Source organism: Synchiropus splendidus, chromosome 10 (genome assembly GCF_027744825.2).
Source record: "Synchiropus splendidus isolate RoL2022-P1 chromosome 10, RoL_Sspl_1.0, whole genome shotgun sequence".
Taxonomy (NCBI): Eukaryota; Metazoa; Chordata; class Actinopteri; order Syngnathiformes; family Callionymidae; genus Synchiropus; species Synchiropus splendidus.
In genome coordinates this window covers 4,971,023-4,986,913 of record NC_071343.1, presented here as the reverse complement: position 1 = coordinate 4,986,913, position 15,891 = coordinate 4,971,023, and the positions used below count along the sequence as shown (strand labels likewise).

The window sequence follows — 15,891 nt, the reverse complement described above, 5'->3', positions numbered from 1 at the left end:
GTGTCATTAATCCAAGTGATTAAAAATTTAAAGTACATCGTGTCACAGTGGAGAAAGTTTTCTGACGACACAAGCCCTGCCTTAGGGTTTTCGGGGAATCATTAGATACATTTAAGATCTCATTTGTATACAAATGCTGAAAATCCAAGTTGAATCTACTGCCTTTCTTTTTTCAAACAGCAGATAGCACTGTCTTTTTAATTTCAGTTTAAAACCCACAGTCCCAAAAAAGAGTATTCAATATTATGGAAAGCATCGACCTTAAGTCAGTCAGTCAACTTAGTGAAGCAGCCATGATGATGATCTGCCCCTCTCAAGCCAAGATCATAGGTGGAGATTGGGGCATTCAAGTACCTTAGGATTTTGTTCCTGAGCGTGAGATTGATGGATCAATGCTCACACCAACTCACAGTCATGACGACTGTGAGTTGGTCTTTCTTGAAAGTGCTAAACGACAAAGCCCATGTATATGAGTCGATTTCTATTCCCACCTATGATGCCATCAAGTTTGGGTAGTTCTGGTACTGCCAAGCATCTAACTTGTAAGGCTGTGAACCAGTCAAATATGGTGGATGGAATTAGGGATGTGGAGAAGATTGTTATAGGAATGATGAGGTACAGTAGCCCCCGAGGATAAGAGACAATGAGAGAGGATGTGGATGTCCACACTGACAAGTTTGAGAGGAAAAGCTGATATAACTCAGGAGGTTGCATGCCTAGTCAATGCTTCTCTGCATGTGCGCTCATGAAAACCTCCTCAGGACTTGTTCAGGATGTAAATCTCTTTCCGCCATGTTGACATTTACTCAGAAAAGTGGAAAGAGAATATATTTTTCTGGGAAACTTTAATTTTTGTTTCGCACTTAGTGGCTGCGACCTCTCTGGGCTTTGCTTCTGTCCTAAGGGAGGTTTTGACTTGGTGTTTTGGATCATTTGACCGTGTTCAGTCCTCATACTTGTGGTTTCAGAAAGATGCGGCCAAAATACACTGACGCTGACCATTTTCACAAAAAGGTTTTTTGGAAATACCAATTGTCAGGATAAATATAAATCTTGCCATCAGACAGAGGTCAAACTGAAGGGACTTTCTTTTTACCTGGAAATTGCTTTATCTGCTTACTCATATACTGTTGTTTACATCGTATTAATGATCCTTATTGATCCTTTTTTCTGTATTTGAAATTGTCTTTTTTTATGCAAATTCCTATTAGATATTTTTAGTATAGTCCTCTGGTGTTTGCTGTCATAAGACTGCTCACACTTGAACTTCTGCTGTGAGTCCTGCTTTGCTGCTGTGCTAGCGAAGGCCGGTGGATGTGTCGGACTGCAGACAGGTCTGATGTCTGGGCTGCTTCACCCTCTTTTGTGCCGGGATATGATGTGGGCTGTCATCTTACACTCTGTTCTCATGTTTAATGGGGAGCATTGTAGGCAATCCAACTGAGCTCTTCAACGCGACTCAGCCATGTCAACACCCAGTGTATCTCTTGGCTTTGCCACACACAGCGGGCTAGGGGGGTGTAGAAGCATGGGTGTAGCCCAATAGACGTTTGAAATGTATCCTTACTTGCGTGAACGTCTCTGTAATCAGGTGACTGATAACAGGCAGCCTACCACATTGAGGAGGTCTGTTTGTTTTGCTTGGGACGCTGTTATGACTGGACCAAGCTGGATCATTTATCTGGGAAGATTCATGAGACACACACTTTAAACTGTCTCACATCACGGTAACTTATCACCTCAAATATCTGACACCACGGTGGACAAAGGATTTGGTGACAAAGCTCATTATGAGCACTGTTTTGTTCTAAAGCTTTTGTATCTTGTTGTAAAGTAAATCAGGTTTGCATGAGAGGATTAGGGAGCGCTGGATGGACACGGCATATTTAGTGGGATTATGTTCAGACACAGGTCAGCGAAACATTCCATCAGCACCTCAGCTGGGTTTTTAGACTCTAATAGTAATTCCATAGTTAATGTGCACAGAAGAACAGCTCAACTATCATTAATAATTACTGGGGAACACATAGTCATAAATGTTATCTGCTCCTGTGGAGCAATCCAGTTTATTAATAAACCATGTTTATGAGTTTAACTTCTTCTCAGGGTTTGTGAGATTAGTCTTTATTAAATTAATTTGTTTTTGCTTACAAACTTATCAATTTATTTCAACTTCAGGATCAAAATGAGTTAATAAATAAATGGGAAATTAACCATGAATGAAAACTGGGAAGTGCACCCTGATACTATCTTCCTTTTCTAGTCATTATTGATTGCTAATTGTGAACCCAAACACACTCACTACCTATATATAGAATTGAATGGGTTTCCTCCTCAGTCAAGTCTTGTTGAAACTAAGCAGTTTGTTGCTTGCTTGCTGTGTAGTTGTACTATAGTTGTACTACGATGCTGGCTTCCTCTGTCAGGTGTTTTGAGGTCTGGTTCTTGAGTTGAGGAACAATGGACTGTAAGATGGTCAGATGAGAACAGTGTCTTCAGTTGTGAGGACTATATCGGTCTGTTGTGGTGAAGAAAGAGCTGAGCCAATAAATAAACCTTTTGATTACTGGTTAGTTGCGACATTCACCTGGAGATTGCAGTCACATCCAGGTGAGATGAGGTTTATCCTAGAGGTAGGGTGAGAAGGTCAGCCCCCTGGTAAAGCTTGGATAGCTTCTCAGGATGCCTCTTGGACGCCTCCTTGTTGAGGTGTTCTAAGCATGTTCCTCTGACATCTTGGTATTCTCCTAGAGCTGAAGGAGGTTTCTGAGAAGAGGGAAGTCCGACCTTCTTAACTCCAGCAGCTGCCCCAACAATGCTAGATCAAAAGGATGCACTCGATAAAACAGTGCAGTAGTTTGCCAGAAGCACCTGCTGAAAGGTCAATAACATAAGGTTTGTATTATGAGAACTGAGTTGTGTTTGTCTCCTGAGAGTTGATCTTTGGCTCCATTGTTATCTCAGAGTTGTTCCAAAGTGTCGTCAAGAGACAAACAAAGCTGTGAGCAGGAGATGCCTGCGCTGAGTTCAACTTGTTCATGAGCACACTTGCTGTTTAAATATAGCAGAAGCTTCCCCGTAATTATTCCAGCCCATGCTGAAACCACTTGTCATTACGCAGATCTCTGTTAAGTCCCACTGTCCCAAAGGGAAGCCGCTGGGATGGAAGCGTCATCCCTCTGAGAGTGTGAGCTGTATTTATATTTATAAGACTTTATTGCACTCGCACATCTGTGCGAATGATAAACCATCCGACTGACGTGGTGTCAGCAGCAGCAGCACGTCCACTCCCATGACTGCCTGAAGTTGCTCCGGGGCAGTTTCTGTCACCCAACCTCATGTTTCTTAGCAACCAAAAATGTCTCCAAAATATGCCACCACCCCGCAGATTCCACAGGTATTCTCAAGCCAAGGACTTGCCAGAGCTGGGAGGGGACAGTTTCAGGGTGTGAGGAGTGGAAGGGCACAGCGGCCGCCCATGTGTTCCAGCAGGTGTCGGCTTTGCGTGCGCTCTGTTGCCCTGCTTCCTGCTTTTGGTCGTGACCCGTCCCACAGGTAGCCTCGCAGCTGTCAGTCAAACACTGTCACGCAGTCGCTCCCTCCTGCATGTGTGTTTGTGAGTGGATCACTTCTTATTTGCTAAACACATGCTCCTCCCTGTCTAGCTCTGCTGATATGAACTTTGGAAGCTGCTGACAGTGTCCCTGCCAGTGAATTCTTCTGTGATTATTCTTTTGTCTCAGAAGGTGGACAGCACTCATCCCAGACTTTCCCCTTTTTGCCCAGGACAACCTTAACGTCTTCCTGAAAGCCTGTGGGAAGCTTGGACTAAAGGAAGCGCAGCTCTTTCACCCCGGAGACCTTCAGGACTTGTCTTCAAGAGTCACTGTCCAGTAAGTTTCAGTTTGTGATTGCTCAATACCCCACTTCTTATAACTCTCAGCATATTAGCTGGACTGTTCAATTCTGCCTCACTAAGTGGAGCGTACTTGTTAAACACAGGAAACTGTGTTCACCGGCACATGGCTGGATTCAAACGGAGCGCACAGGTGCTCACAAAGGTCAGCACTATTTTCAGGGGGAATGTATTTTGGTGTCCATCAGCACCTGTTTGAGGGGCAATATAGTGCAAGAATTCACTTATTGTGGGAGCAAGAAAAACACTTTCAGTGGCAGGTCAGAAGTGAAAATCTGCTCAATGAATTTTCCCCAAAAGGTTATAAAATTTAGAAAGATTTTTCTCATTTAGTCATCATCATAAATGTGTGCAGAGGCGGCGGTATGAGAACTAGGTAGCGTGCCATGTTAACTGAAGTTAAAATTCTTGTTAACATGATCACTTTTATCCCAACTGGAAAGACGATCTGAACTAATGCTTTCCAGCGAAGTGCTGCCTCCAGGCGACAATTGTTGCAATCGATTGTAGTGTGTTGCAGAGCATCAGGATTGTGTTGTCATATGGTTCTACATCTAATGTGGGTGTTTTTTTTTGCTCCAAATTCAATTCGCAATACTTCTTGTAAAACAGCAGAATGTCGTGTTGCATAATGGAAGAAAGATTGAAATGAATGGTTGCACGCAGAAGTTCGGCACAGACTTTAAAAAATGTTTGAGGACGTAGATAACAGGTTGAGTAATGAGCCGTTGTGGGTTGAAATTGTTTCAAAAATCATTAGTTCTTTTGTATATTTCCATGATGTTATTGTGTAGAACTGTTCTCACTGGTGTTGTGTTGCCAGGAAACTCATAGTCTAGGCAAGATATGGAGATTTTCAGAAACATTATCTTCATTTAATTCACTGCTTTTGCCTTGAATATCACCATATTCATTATTTTAATTCACTTCCATCACCATACATTTGAATTCGGATATTAAGACTTGGAATTTAAAGAGCTGTTCCTGGGAAGCACAGGCTTTTTACAGTTGAAATATTTACAACTGACTAACACACTTGTTTCTGTCCGGCAGACATTCCTCTCGAGTCTTCCTCTCACCGACAATCAGCGGCGATATTTGCAATTTAATTTTCGTGTCGTTTTCGGAGTGCTCCTCCAAAAGAGCGTGTTATGTTGATGAACCTGTTCAGGTGTGTCTCTAGCGTGAGGTAACTGTGCTGTGCCAGCAAACAAAAACCTGCAATTGTGAGAGCGGGGAGTGAATTCCTTCTGCATACCGGGTGATGTCATTAAGAGCTTTCACACTGCTGCGTCTCAATATCTCCTAATCTTCTCTGAAGACATGGTTCTGTTGCCGCTGCTGAGCCGGAGCTTTTTTCTTTTTCGAATTATAAGATGTGAGAATGGCGTTTGACGTCACAGCGACACGTGGCGATACACGTTAAATTAAGTTCACTGTGTACACATAATGACACACCCATTTCCTCTCCATGACGTTCAGATAAGGTCATTTCAGTTCTGTTGTTTGAGTCATGGCCATTAAGATACTCACTGACACCCTTAATATGGGGGTTTGAGTATATATGCTGAAGTTGGTGGTTGCGGTTTAACTCTCTCCCGCCATGTTTGCGTGTGTCGAGAGGAAGCCGGGTCTATATTTAGGAGCCGACAAGTCAGTTTGACGGCAAGGATTGATTGGAATGGTATCGAGGCTCGAAAGAGGCGCTGGAAATACTACGACCCTCCCACGGCTCTGTATCTGGTCACGAGAGGTCACCAACCCATGGCTTTTTCTGTCGCTTGTTTTGATTTTTAAAATGAGCTTTTGTGCTAATCGTTCAAAAATGGTACTGTTGGTGTCAAAGTTTTTAAATAGCCATAAAAGGTGAGGTCATTTAAGATGACAAGAGAGAATGTGTTCATGTGTGAACTCGGAGTGCAGGCACAGAGGGACTGAGTCGAGTCCGTCAGCTGTCTTTGCTGGTGGGAGTCCAACCTCCAGCCCCCCCCTCAACCATTGGCTTACTCAAGACTCTCTTATGCAGTGATCAGCCAAAACATTGTGACCACCTGTTGTGTGTAGTGTTGTGAATGAGTGAAGGCTCCTGGATCTGACCGGCAGCGACTGAATGAAGTCAAACATAGTCTCAACTAAAAGGAGTCAGATCCATTAATGTCGTAAGCTGCCGTGGCTTGTACAGGGTGAGTAGATGTGCAGTCACTTGATGACTGTCAAGCTCAACCTTCCCCCCCACAACCGCAGCCATAAACGTTGACCTTTGAGCCGTACATTTACCGTCATATTGTCCTCAGCTCCGTCTGTGCGGAATTTATTGCTCTATAGCTGTGTGTTATGCAACCAGCTTGCCGATAAAAACACACACGGTTATCACGGGCAACTGGGTTTGATTACAGCCGCGTCATATGACATGTCAAACTGATGGTGCTGCTGTTTGGAGGTTTCATCCGCAACATAACAGCGCTGAGATTAATCACTCTGGACTGAGCAAGTATTTGACAAGGAGAAAGGACTGTTGAGGGAGTAGGTTTTTCAGGGGTTCACCAGTGGAACGGTCCAAACCGTGACACAAGATTGCAATCTACTTATTGTACATGTTTTGTTAGCTTCATTGTCTGTTTTTATGGGCTTGAAATTATGTGTAACAGAGAGTTAATGAACAATAAAAGGCCAATTCTCACCGTAAAAAAATGTTAATGAAATGTTAAATATTTCCAGAGAAAGACCAACCTAACATCATTAGATGAAAAGAAATGTATATAATGATTATTGAAAAAAATATCATATGGAAAGATAATGAATACAAAGTAAAATAAAAATTCAATTTTATCTTTAGTGGAAAAAAAATCAAGTTTAACTGAAAAGAAACTGTACGTTCAGTAATGTTCAGTGGATCTATGTCAATCTCTACAGATATTTTCAGTTTACAATTGATAAAAAAGTCCTCAATTATTCTGTAAAGATTACTTGTTTTACATGGATTTGCATCTGACTACACTCATTGAACTCCAGAGTGATGCATAGTTACAGTCTAAAAGTCGAGTCTTGCTCAGGTCTGTTGTTGTGCGCGGTTTCGTTGTGCGCCCGATATGCTGTGGACACTTGCGTCTTTCTTTCCAACATACCAGCTGCGTCTCCACTGTGGTGAGAATGATGTAAGTGGAACCACCCAGTCCTCAGGTCCAACTGGAATAATGGCAGAAAATGATTTTTTTTTTTAGGAATTGTAGTCAAAGCAGCATGAATTCATCCAGTTAAAATCTCACATATGAATTGCCCTGACAAGAAGGTAGTCAAAATTAATGTCATTTTCTCATTGTATCAAAGTGAAAAATCTATATTTGTAATACAGAGAGACTTCAGTTTCATCAGTTCAGTTTCAGTTTAAATCTAGTGATTCAACATGTTTTAATAAAATTGAATTATGCAGTCAGTCTGATAAGTTAGTGTTCACCATTGATTAGTGTAGAGAGTTTTTTTATTCTCATCTATATATCATGTTTTTCAGATCATAATTGAGCTGCTGTTCTGCAAACACCAGAACCTTTCATCCTCAAATCTACATTGAGTTATGAAAACCAGGGTGCACAGGATGAACAGGAAGTACATTTCCGAATGACTGATGACTAACTGATAAAGGCCTTTATGTCATGAATCAATGTTGACACCCCAAGAACAGTAGGTGTGTTAGTACTGCGTGAGTCGGCGGCCGGAATCTGCTCCCCCGCAGAGAGGTTCAAAGTCTCACGCGTTGATATGGCAAATGATTGACAGATTCTTTCTGCTTGCCAAATTCAATCTGAACATGATGGATGGATTCATACTCAAGAAACCTTCATTCTAGTATTTTTAGGTGAAATTGCCACCAAATTTAAAGTTGAAAAGGAACATAAATTTCAGTTTTTTTTTATGTGTAGACACAATTACATTTGGTTTTTTTTCCTACAAAATCTGCAAAATGATTTTGCAGTACTATTAAGGCACTATTAAGTATGCTGACAATAATAGTCGCAAGCAGTTTCCGTTTTAGTGAAGCACAGTGTCTCATGTGAGCGTTTCAGGCGTGGTTCCGGGAGGTGGCACCGCGCTGCCTCATCCCGGCACCGCTGTCGCGTCGTGTTGCCGGGTGAACTGTTGTCAGGTTGTAAAGCCAAACAAGGGATGACTAGCGTACAGTCAATAAAGTCTCTACGTCGTGGACGCAGCCCTGACTGTAAACAGCCAACACAAGGGATATGTTTGTGCGTTGTAATTAACAAACAGAAGGAGAAATGCCAGCCTCGCTGCCTCATCCCTCCCTCATGGAGACCCCACACTTCTCACCAGGCCAGGGCTCCATGAGCATCTGTGCTAGAATTCAGCTCAATGAGGGATGTCCCTGAATGCAGCACCACCAGCCGCCTTCACGGTGCAGGTACGTCTGTGAGAAACTGGCTTTTTAATGATGTGTGTTTGGATTGGCTCACTCCCCGAGGGCCACAAAGAACGTTTTAACAGGCTTTTGAAATATTATTTATTTAAGTTTATGATAAAGAGTTATTGGCCAAATATTTGAATAGACTGTAGTGTTTTCCTCGGCTGAGAGGTTTTGCTTCTTTCTTCTCTCGAATCCACAAATATTTGGACAGAACTGTGGGAGCTATTGCTTCGTCTGTGGCGTCATTTTACAGCCTTGTATCTGTCAGCTTCATTGTGGATTTCTCTAAAACCCAAGTGATGATGAGTGCAAGATAAGCCGAAGTTTAACTGTTAAGACAAGTGGGTTTTACCGAAAGAGAAAAAAAACTCTTCTGGAGTTGTGAATGCGACTGATTTGGAGTATGACTGGTGTCCATCTGGAAACTGAAGCGTCATTTTTAATTCCACGTCTTGGGCACTAGGGGCAATGTGATGTAGCACTGAACAAAATGATGCGTGATGGAAATATGTTTTAACCATTGCTTGGAACATTTGTAGAGTACTTGGGAACAGTCTATAAGAATTTTTGGTCACAGTTTTACCTCAAATTCTAGAAACTAGGCGATTAAAAACATGATCTAATCTCTCTTTCAGTGGACATCAGTTGGGTCATCTACGCTACTGTCATTACATAGCTAAGATAGTCAGCTATCTCTACGCTCATCCTCTCATATATGCGGCATTCCACTTAGTTCAGTGGGAAGTGAGCGCTGGGAATGACATTGTTGCCAGGTTCAATGTGCTCCAGACAGAAAACAAGAAAGTCAGAAAACAAGATAGTGATTCCCACCATATTCTGGCATTCTCACTCGTGCCTTGTCCAGATAGAAGCAAGTTCTTGAGAAATGTCCGCTCTGTCTGCAGTTAGAAAACCCACCAGACACAGATTCTCTGAGTTTTTTTCGGTGCATTGCATTGAGTCAAAACTTCTACTTCCTGTTTACATTTGAGGAAGCCATCTTTGGAATGCATATTTTGGGACTTGAGTATTCTCCAGAGCTGGAATATTTCCAGTTCCAAACACACTGAAACAAATCTTTTCCTCAGAAGTCGGAACTTAGAGTTGGGTAGTGACGTCACAGTAGAGCTCAGCGTGTCTAGCGGTAGCCATTGTTAAGCACAGTCCGCACGGCCAGAGGAGCTCGACTCATTGTTGACACTCCAAGCCACCATCTTGGTTTCGCAAACTTGTGGTGGAAAGAATTCTCCCGACTCGGAAATCTGACGTCAGGTGACGTCATCGGGTGGCAGGGATGTAAATATCCAAGTTCCTGAAATATAATGGCTCGGTCTGTTACAGCAAAGTTTAGATCAGTGAAGACTGTGACTTTGATTCTTCATTGGAGAACTTAATGTTTTAGACCCAATCCTCCTCTCACACTGCTACACACCGCCACCATAATAACAACACCAAGTAAATCACTCCTCCGCAGCTTTAGTGAAGCTTCAACATCATCCCCAAAAGTCCCCTCTCTCCCCACCCAAACTGCAACAGACTGTCTGGAATTCTGAAGAAATACAACATGGTTTGCGATATTTCCAAATCTCTCTGGTCTTTGTTGGCTTAAGTCGTGCCGTCGGGCTGCCAAGAGAAACTTTAAATCACTGCGTGTTGAAATAGGCCGACGAGAAGTGACCCCACATCCGTTCCCTGAGTCCTTTCCCCTAAAATGAGCATTCTAATTCTGATGAGAGTTATGGCTCCAAGTCACATGACTGAAGCCGAGCACTGTGGGGCTAGTCACCAGTGTCCGGCTAAACTAGACACACACTAATATAGTCTCCAAGTTGACTCCAAGCCAAACACTGGAGCCTTGATTCTTTTTTTTTTTTTTTACATTGGAAAGCTGAGGGGGAAACTTACTGCATTCCTGTAAGTGAGCGCAACAGTTGGTTGTACAGTTAAAGGTGCAGTCCCTTTTTTAGACTTTAATATAGAGGAAGCTGAGGTGCTCTCAAGCAAAGCTCTTAACCCAGCACACACCCTATTAATAGACACTGCATCATACTTGTTTCTTTTCAAAGTTGAGTAAATCTTTAATTACTTACAGCGACACAACTATCACGGAATTAAAGCAGTGTTTAATAAAACTTTAACAAGCTTGATGTTCATGTTAGTATTGGTATATATATATATATATATAATTGGTTATTTTAGTGACTTTTTTATTTCACTTCTCTTCTACAAATTAATAACTGTGTAAAAATACATTTTATATACAAAATGAGTTGACCTCAAAAAAAGTATTTTCTTGTCTGATGGATCTTAGTGATGGGAATATCACAGACGAGTCAAATAGAGCTGTTAAAAATATATTTGTCTGAAACTAACCTTGTTTGTTAACAAATCCGATCAAGACTTTTGGCTGTGCGACACTCCGACCAACCGAATGGTCTTTCGTAATTAAGAAAAAATATGTCATGTATGAGATGGTGGGTGTGAGGTGGCCCTCGGGCCTTAGGTTTGACAGGCTTGGACCGGGAGACTCTTGAGTGATTTCTCTTTCGCTGAACTCCATATGTTGAAGTTGCAATCTTTGACACACCTTTTAAAAGGATACAGCAGCACTCACCTGAGGTGAAGATACATGTTGATCCGCCCTCTCGGTCAAGAGCATCTTCCCTGAGGAGGGAGGTTGTGAACCTGTTGCAGACACGTGCTGCGGGGTCATTATCAGAGCACCTCACCATTATTATTGTGGGTTGTTGCCAGCGACAAGAACACAATGTTCACAAGAGAGACGAGCAATAAATAGCTCACGAGCGGAGACTGTGTGGAGCTCCGTTTCACAGGACCAGCAAAGTGATTTACAGGCTCCAGGTCAAATGTCAACCCCTCGAAATCCGACTCTGTACTGTGTTAGCTTAGCAACCGAGCCCTGGGCTGCATTATATTCTTATTAGCAAAAGTTTAAAAATGCTAATGTAAACCTTCTTATTTGCTTAATGAGTTTACTTCCCCCCGCCTGCGAGCATGTGTTTGTGTTCTCTGTGCACTTTTGTTGTGCGAGAGTGAAGCGACGTCGCGATTGTGCTCCGAGTTTCCAGCTCTTTCACTGCCGAGCGAAGCCCTCCGTTCTTTCATTGTCCCTCTCTCCCTCCCGCACACAGACGCACAATAACAAACCTGTTTCTCCACAGGGATCAAGAGAGCAGCAGGAGGCTGAAAAATGTGAGTGAAACACTCTGCTGATGTTCAATTAGAAATTGCTGGATTTGCTGTGTTGTATTTTTGATGACAATGATGCGGGTTCAGATTTATTGCTGATGCTATTTAAAGCAACGATATTCACCAAATTAACAAGTCAACAGCGGCATATGGAGTGCTGAAGTTACGGCTTCGCTTTTATTGCCACTTGCAGCTTTCCGACCGCAACTTTACTGTTTCGCTTCACTCTCACTGGCCGTCACTTTTGGCTGCAGCCGACAGTTTAGTTTGGAAAGAAAAGCTCTTTAAATGCTGCACTGTGCAACAGACATGTACGTCTAAAAACCGTGTCTCACTGACGCCTGCTATATGCTCTGTTTGCCGCATTTTATTTCAACAGATTGAGTGATGAAGCTAATATACACTCCATAAAAGCTTGATATTTTCCCTGAGATAGAAAACACCAGCAGCAAAGAGATATTCTGACCATATTCCGATGTTCTGTTTCCTGATCCATGTAGTTTTGGATTGAGTGTCTGTCATTCTGTTAGTAAATACAGCAATAAAACAGAATAATAATTGATTGTTCATGACTTATTCTCCTTCAGTGAGCGTTTACCCCACCTTAACATAGCTGGCCTCCATAACTACGTCTCCAAACTTTGCTCTCGTTTCTCATCTTGGGGTTGATGTTGGGCTGACTTTCTAGTCAGCCCAACATCAACCCCAGTATCTTCTTCTCTGACTCGTCTTACTCTGACTTTTGAGTCTCTAGCCGCACACCTCACAGCAATGACCACTGCTGACCTTTAAAGCTACAATTATTTGACTGCACTCTCTTCTTCGCCTCTCATGTTAAAAATCCAGAAACTGGTGCCTTCTTCTACGCAGGCTGCTTCAACGCATGCTGCTTTTAACTCAGTTAACTTTGTTCTCAGACTTTGATATGATTCAAAAACATCACAAAAAAAAGAAAAAAAAACCTCATCAGTGATTCATTTTGAGTTTCATTGCCCACTATCATGGTGTGTTTCATGTGACCATTGTCTTCTGCACCAGGTTGTGATCACCATCTACTGGCTGGGAAGAAGTGCTCAGTGTGAACGTCTCTATGATGGACCTTACCTGAACTTCAAGGCGTTTGAGGGATTACTAGGCACAGCACTTTACAAGGTATGAACCCTGAATTTGACTCAAATCTGTCACCGGAAAGCAGAGCTGAAGTCCTATTTCTTATCCTTGACTTTCTGTATCCTCTGTGGTATGTGGTGAGTCGGGGGACTGCACGCTTGAGCCAGCAATTTTAATCTTGTTTGGCGCTCACCCCGCTCACCTTTAACACACGTCAAAGTGCAAAACAACCTCCTCTGTTCTTCAAGAGGATCGTGTTCCCTTCCTCGCGCTGGGGTTGAATTTGTCGCTTTGCTTTGAGAGGTAACTCCCCTGATGACAAGTTTACGGACGATTACATCACGTCACCTGCAGGTGATCGCTGGATAGGAATGTGGTTGGTGGTAAACATGAATTTAAGTCTGCAGTCTGACTCCACCGCTGCTCTTAATCCAATACACTACACACTTGAGAGAACAATCATGACCAGTAGCTGTTTGTTCCAGGCTCTCCAGGAATCTCCAAGTCAGAGAGGCAGCAACACCAGAGACAGCGGCTTTGGAGATCACTGGAGCTCAGAGCGAGAGGAGCTTGAACACCTAAGAGGAGGAGGGGGACACAGGAGAGACAACTCCCTGGACAGTTTAGAGTCTCTCAGCTCCCACAATCCCAGCAACTCATCTGACGCCACAGTCAAAGGCAGCAGCGAGGGTACGCTACTTTTCTCAGTCAGAGTCACCTATTTTTGCTCTCTAACTTTCTTTGTTGTTTATTCAAAAATAGTTTTATTCTCAAACGCTCTGTAAGGGACTTCTTAATAGCGCACACAGACATCGTTGCTCTGGTGTCGCCATCTAGTGGCCCAGGCGTGAACGTTATTTGTTATTTTTTAGTGATTCCACCAAGCAGCTGCATTATTATGATCATGCAAAACTAAAAAAAAAAAAAAACTCCTGTACATCCGTAATGCTATGACCATCTTCAGTTCCTCACCGAAACTGCAGTCTTGATTGATTTACTGCATTTAATGGAGAAGAAAAATCTGATTTGATTTGACCTTAAATTGTATTATTAGCCTGGATGAACAGCTGTATTCCCTCGACAAAATATAATATAGTCTTAAAGGGTGGTCTGTTTAGACTAGCTTCACCACTCTAAGAAATTCCATCTCCCTCCACACTGACTTGTAAATGACTCCCACCCCTTTTTTTCTCTCCCATTCATGGACTCAAACAAATTTCCATCTTCACTTTTCACAGTTTTTGTCTAATGTCATTTCCTCGAACCGTTTGTTTCCTACGCCACTCCAGGCGGTTGCAGTGACACAGAGGTGGACTCGGCCCTCAGGATGGCGGAAAACAAGGACTCCCTGAGTTACCGCCGCTCTGTCACCCTCACTCCCAAAGTCAGCACCCAGTTTAACCAATTCCTGCCCACCAAAGACAAGCAGTCCAGCTACGTGCCGGCGCCGCTGAGGAAGAAACGAGCGGAGCGCAATGAGGACAGTCGGCGCAGCTGGGCCAACCCCATGCACCCTGAGGAGGACGGATCACTGACCAGGTTGGTTTGGGACACACTTAAAATGCTCATCTCAACATTGGTTATAAACTGTTTATTATGGCCTTTGAATTGAATGAATTGGCCTTTTGACTTTTCACTGTCATTTTTCAACCTTAAGGTTTCTGCAGTCCAAATTCTAATGTCATAATTGTTATTGTTCCCATTTTTTAATTTAATAATTAGCTTTATATTATAGGTGTTTTCAATAATGAAGTTGCATTTGAACTTTTATATATATATATACATTTTGGATTTTTAAAAATGTATTCAATTTTATATTATTATTAAATTATATTTATTAAACATTAATATTATAATAATATATCTGCCTGTGGTAGAATTATACATTTTTAATCATCAAAATGCCTATCTTTTTTATTTTGTATTCACACATATTTAATTTCCTTCTCATTTTCTTCTTAATGAATTCTCTTGTCTTGGTCCTTTACCATCCTTTTCTAGTAGTTATGGAAATTGCTTTTACCTTTGTAAATATGGAGAGTTGTTGTACTGTCTTTATTTGTTGTTATGAGTTACCGCCCAACAATCTCGGTCTGACATGACCCTCCCTGGCTGTGTGTTTGTGGCGCTGTTCTCTTGCTGTTGTTGATCACCCTGGGTTGTTGAATGATGACTTCAGCACCCAGAACCTTCCCTTCGACCGCGACATGGAGTGCAGTCTCGGACCTCAGACGTCTCCACAGCTGTGGGACTACAACAGTGGCAGCGACTCTGACACAGACAGACCGGACCCCGACCTTGTTCTGGACGACCTGGCCTGCAGGCGCTTCCACAGCCCCTCTCCTGCACCCCCCACCAACTTTGCTGTGCCTATAAGTCCCGTGTCAGGGGCTCAGCGGGACTATAAGGTCACCTCAGCCCCCAGTCTTGTCCCTCAACTGAACGTGACCTCGCTCAGGTCAGAGAACATGACACGCTGGTGTGAGTTTGAGCTGCCTGCTGGAGAATGCTTCAGTGATGTTTGCATGGTTGACTGTAACCATGAGCGCCACCTGTGGTCAAAGTGCAGCTAACACAGCTCGGAAGCATTCGGTTTGCTTGTTTGGTTGGATTTTTTTTGTGGTCCAGTGGGATGAATTGATTTATCGTGGCTTTCTTGAGTTGTGATTGCTCTTCATGAGGGTTGCTCTTTTGAGAGTTACGCATGTTTGGAGATAATGGTATCATTTTGAAAGTTCTCTTCAAGACAGAAATCCTTCCCAGTTGAATGTGTGGTGAAGGTGCACCCAAATGTTCTACGTTGGCCTTGAAGGGTTCGACTATTTGGTATACCAGAAGTTTTGCATCTTGGATGCTCATCACTCAGTTGAAGACAAAGTGATAAATAATAATACAAAAAATAAAATATACAGCATGAAAATACAATCCATCAATTGGTGCAACCTACCCCTAATATATTGTCATCATTCAGACGGCTTAGGTGCGATTAAATCCTAGTAGCGCCATCTTTCGTCCGGCTTGTGCTTGCCTGTGCATCGAACTTGCGCGTGTGAGTGGTTTGCTGTGGCTCCTGATACACTAGCCACTGACACGTGGCTGTCTCTCCTGAGCAGCAGTGATATGGAAACGCAGCAGGTGAGAATGAGTCACCGTGCTGGAGTTTCCCACGTCAGCTTGTTTAGAGATGGATACGACGACTCGGAGGACGAGGACGATGACGTGGGCTACGCCGACCCGG

General features: G+C 42.8%; 1 protein-coding gene across 11 annotated transcripts in view; it reads left to right on the top strand.

Moving 5' to 3' along the window:
- Positions 1–15,891, top strand: part of LOC128765630 (LIM domain only protein 7-like) — a 49,663-nt gene that overhangs the window by 13,220 nt on the left and 20,552 nt on the right. For 8 of the 11 annotated variants that reach the window (XM_053876499.1, XM_053876496.1, XM_053876497.1 and 5 more), the window contains 5 exons: positions 3,787–3,893; positions 11,516–11,546; positions 12,582–12,695; positions 13,139–13,343; positions 13,943–14,194. In XM_053876499.1, the coding sequence (XP_053732474.1) occupies positions 3,787–3,893; positions 11,516–11,546; positions 12,582–12,695; positions 13,139–13,343; positions 13,943–14,194 (709 nt within the window). The remainder of the gene's footprint in view (positions 1–3,786; positions 3,894–11,515; positions 11,547–12,581; positions 12,696–13,138; positions 13,344–13,942; positions 14,195–15,891) is intronic. The other 3 variants (XM_053876498.1, XM_053876491.1, XM_053876488.1) reach the window with 1 other exon arrangement.